Source organism: Arachis ipaensis, chromosome B5, assembly GCF_059453495.1.
Source record: "Arachis ipaensis isolate K30076 ecotype BB chromosome B5, ASM5945349v1, whole genome shotgun sequence".
Classification (NCBI taxonomy): Eukaryota; Viridiplantae; Streptophyta; class Magnoliopsida; order Fabales; family Fabaceae; genus Arachis; species Arachis ipaensis.
This window is the reverse complement of record NC_142440.1, coordinates 154,667,207-154,671,928: the sequence shown is the minus strand read 5'-3', so window position 1 is coordinate 154,671,928 and position 4,722 is coordinate 154,667,207. Positions and strand designations below refer to the sequence as shown.

At 31.1% G+C, this 4,722-nt stretch overlaps 1 protein-coding gene across 1 annotated transcript; it reads right to left on the bottom strand.

Moving 5' to 3' along the window:
* Window positions 1-476: 476 nt before the first annotated feature.
* LOC107644639 (uncharacterized) lies at window positions 477-2,757 on the bottom strand. The gene has a single exon (XM_016348539.3). The coding sequence runs from the start codon at window positions 2,431-2,433 to the stop codon at window positions 637-639; it is 1,797 nt and encodes a 598-aa protein (XP_016204025.1). The 5' UTR covers window positions 2,434-2,757; the 3' UTR covers window positions 477-636.
* Between the last annotated feature and the right edge of the window lie 1,965 nt (window positions 2,758-4,722).

Sequence of the window (4,722 nt, the reverse complement as noted above, 5' to 3'; positions counted from 1 at the left end):
CCATGCCTGAGGTTCCAATAAAAGAACACCACCCTGATAAGAAGAAGAAAGAATATATACTAACATGTAGAATTATATAATAATGGATAAACACAAATTTAGTGTCAATGCTCATCGCAACTGAATAATCATGAACCTAAAATATTATTTAAACTTCGAATATTATAACTTATTTTAAATTCTAATTTAAAATTATATTAATAAATACTATATCATATATAAATACTCTATTCATATAAATTAAATCTGATATATTATCATTGTAAAACAGTTTTATACGTGCATTCAATTATATAATATTACATCTTTTTTCATTAACTTTATGAATAGTCCTCCAAAAAAATAAATGTAATTAAACGAAGATACAAAATATTTTAAAGTTTTACACTATCAACGCATCAAAATTAAACTCATTTTTATACCACAAGTTTTATCTTGCTCCGTAACCACATGAATGAAGCTTAAATGGAAGTAGATGACTAGAATAATACATTGCATAATCTTCTCAAGAAGGAGATTCTTGCTCTGGGTCCAATTTGAAAAAAAAAAAAAAACAGCATGAAAGTATCAGTTTCAACACAAACATCAAAACCTCAATTCAAATAAAGAACTAAGAGGTTATATATATTGATATATTCAAACAATTTTCTGCACAAATTCTTGAAAAGCATTCTCTCCTTTGTGCGTAGATAGGCAACCTACAAGCAATTCCATGGTTGTAGCATCTGCTGCAAAACCTTTGTCTTTCATAATCTGAAAATATTTTATTGACTTCAGAACAGCATTTCGTCGTAGTAATCCTTGGATGAAGACGTTATATGTGCAGCTATCTGGCAAGCAGCCATGCTCTTCCATATTCATCAGCATCTCTTCAGCATCAATCAGAAGTCCTTCCCCACATAGACCTTGGATCATTATTGTATAAGTATATACATCAGGTTTCAAGCCTTTTGCTGGCAGACAAGAGAAGAGTTCTCGTGCATCATTTAGTTTTCCAGCATGGCACATACCACGGAGCACCACACTGTAAGTTTCAATATTAAGATCCAACTTATTCTTCTCCATTTCTCTAAATAATGATATTGCATCAGAAGACAAATGACATTTGAATAGGCCATCCAATATAATGGCACAGCTGAATACATCAGGATATTGACCAAATTTGTGCATTGTAAAAAACAATTCTTTAGCAGCTAACGGTTTACCCACTTCGCAAAATCCATGGATAAGAGTATTCCAAGTCACAACATCCAAATTTAAACCTTTATTGATCATTTCATCCAAGAGATAAATAGCCTTATTAATCCTTTTGATCTTGCACCATCCATGGATTAATGAATTATAAGTGTTGACGTCTGGGAGGCATCCCTTGTGTACCATCAAATCAAATACTTTCATGGCCTCCTCCATTTGATTTTGAAAACAATAAGCAGCAATCATTGAGTGATAGGTGACAACATTAGGCTCCTTTGCCATTCGAACCATTTGACCAAGTATGGCTCTAGCACTTGAAATCTTTCCCTCTTTACAAAGAGCATCCATTAAAATATTAAAAGTATGCGTATCCGGCATAATTCCCTTTTGTTTTCTCTCGCTGAGTAAAGACGCAGCCTCTTGCCATCTGCTGAAAGTACAGAGTCCTTGAATCAAGCAATTGTAAGTGATAGTAGAGGGTTGTATACCTTTTGTTGTCATTTCGGAGAATAGACTCAAAGCCTCAGATAGCAGCCCATCCTTGCAAAGACTATCCACAATTGCGTTATAAACCGCAACATCAAAACTTGGTTTGCAGTTTCTTGTTTCCGTCTTCCTTAGAAGGGCAATGGCAGCAGGGGTGTTGCCGATCTTGCACAATCCATTTATAATTGCTCCAAACGTGTGGGCGTTGGGTTGATACCCCATGTTATCCATGTGGTCAGCTAACCATATAGCAAGATCCACCTTGCCTTCAATACAAAGACCATTAACAATGGTGTTCAATGTGACCACATTGGGCTCCAAGCCGATTTTGAACATCGTACCCACCACAGAGAAGGCAAAGGGAGTGTGATTCAAACGGCACAGACAATTGACAACAATACTGAGTGTATAGATATCAGATTTGAGTCCTAAAGAGAACAAGTGTTTGATTAACGAAATGGCAGCTGTGTAATGCTTCATCTTAACCATAGAGCTAAACAATAAGGTAAAGTCCTTCACAGATGGCAAAGGGTTCATGGAAACCATTTTGTGAAAGAGATGCAGAGCAGAATCAAGGTTTTGGAGATTCCTAATAGAATCTATGAGACGGGTTCTGTCCTTGATGGCATCAATATGAGTGGTATAAGAGAGAGTAATGGGGAAAAGGAAGGGTTTGGGACGAGAAAAAGTACCAAATTGAGATTGCTGCGGAAAGAAGCGCAGAGAAGCTCTTGTTGATGAACGCAACATCATTGATGAGTGAAGAACGCAGTGGGAAGAACACCCTAGAGTCCCGCAAAAACTCACATAGCAATATTCTAGGTTAGCACTAAAGCATGTAATAAATCTTCTCCCTTCTTTGTTGACTGAACCATCCGAATTGAATTTTCATGGAGGGATGAACCAAAGGATACCATCGGATAAGCATTTTCTCAAAGGTCCCAACCTTTTTCTTTACTCGAAAAAATTCAGATTGGGCTAAATGGAAAGTGAAGAGTTCTCATAAATCATAATATTAGCAGAGAGAAGAGTCCACGGCACCCCCCTTCAAGAGGGATGAGGAGGTCACAATCTCCATCAACCAATCTAAGGGTTAACTAGCAAAAATGTTACTAAAGATTGAATTTTGATGTAATTTTTTATAAATATGATTATACAAATAAAATATTATTATTTATAAAAATTGATAATTTTTTTGTTAAGTATATATTTTATATAATTTTTTTGTTAATAATTAATAATATTTTTAAAAAATTACAAAATAATATATATTTAACAAAAAATTACCAAATTTTAAAGATAATAATATCTCATTTTTTTAATTATACTTGTAAAAAATTGTATCAAAATTTAATCTCTAATGTATTTTTTAAAAAATATATATTTAATGTTAGTTTTTTTTAAGATTATCTAACATTAAATATGTAGTTCTCAACATTAGAGATTGAATTTTGATGCATTTTTTTACAAGTATGATTAAAAAAATGAGATATTATTATCCTTAAAATTTGGTGATTTTTCGTTGAGTATATATTTTTTTGTAGATCAAATTCGATCTGCACAGTATTTATTTAAATTCAAAGGGAAAGTTGCATATATAGATTTGAATTCTATCTGTACATTAATAGAATCCGATTATGGATTTCATGTAAATATCCACATATTCGTAAAAATAAATAAATAAATAAATAAGTAAATAGTGTGTAGATCGATCCGCATAGTATCAGATTCGATCTGCACATTAATAGAATCAGATTGCGGTTTTCATGTAAATATTCAAATATTCGCAAATATAAATAAATAAATAAATAAATATTTTTTAAATTTTATTTCAACTAATAATTTTTATATATGTTGTATTATTTTATTTTTATTAAGAAAAGTATGTTTAATAATATTTTAAGAGTAAACATGTTTAAAAGAATGAAAAAAATGGATGTTATTGATAATTTTTTTAATAAAAATAAGTCATTTAAAATATTTTTATATTTTACAGATATATTCGAAATCCGATCGGATCGTATCCAAACTTAAAAGTCGCGAATATTGGATCCCATTCAATCCGATGATTTTAGTGTAGATTAAATCAATATTTTAGTCATAACCGACCCGATTCGATCCGATCCGATCCGATCCGATCCGATCCGCATTCACCCCTAAACCCCACAATCACAAAGGATATAGACCTAAAGTATTATACTATTATTTAAACCTAGAATATTATAATTTAAATTAAATTATAAATAATTATTCTATCATATCAATTATATAATTGTAGGAGCATAAATATTGTGAAATTATTACATAATTTTATAATATATTTAATATCAATTATGTTATATGTACATTAAAATTAGTCATTAAAATTAACTACTAATATAAAATATATGTTAAAATATAAATATATATTGAAAATAAATTAACTTATATCACAACAATAGCGTGTGACAACTCACAGGTGTCTCAAGTGAGTTTTATTGTGCTTTGTCCCCCTGACTGATTAAGTATGGCCTATGAAGCACGGACACTTCACTGAGTTATCGTATCCGCGTGTCGGATACATTTTGGACATGACACTCACCGACACTCGTTCGACACGCGTGTCTGTTGTGTCTAACCGTGTCTTAATAAAAAATAAAAAATTCTTCTCCGAACATGCCTGAACACACCTAAATACCATCACGTGTCCGCGTGTCCAGTCTTATTCTTAATATATATTCTTAAAATAAATTTAGATATAGTATATATTATTATTTATTAAAACAAAAATATTTTAAATACTTGATATAATTAAAATAAGACATTAAAAATAATTAAAAAATTTTAATTTATATTTTAATATCAATAAAATATCAAAATATCATTACAATTTATCTAAAAAATACTTTATATTTTATATATATATATGTTTCTGTGTCATGTAAGATTTTAAAATTCGTATGTCGGCGTGTCCCGTGTCGTGTCGTGTCCCGTGTCCGTGTCAGTGTCCTTGCATCATAGAGTATGGCAATTGTGATGGGCCTAAGTTTAGATGGTATTTTT

Coding starts and splice junctions, on each gene's coding strand:
- LOC107644639 (XM_016348539.3), bottom strand. CDS start 2,433: ATGATGTTGCGTTCATCAACAAGAGCTTCTCTGCGCTTCTTTCCGCAG.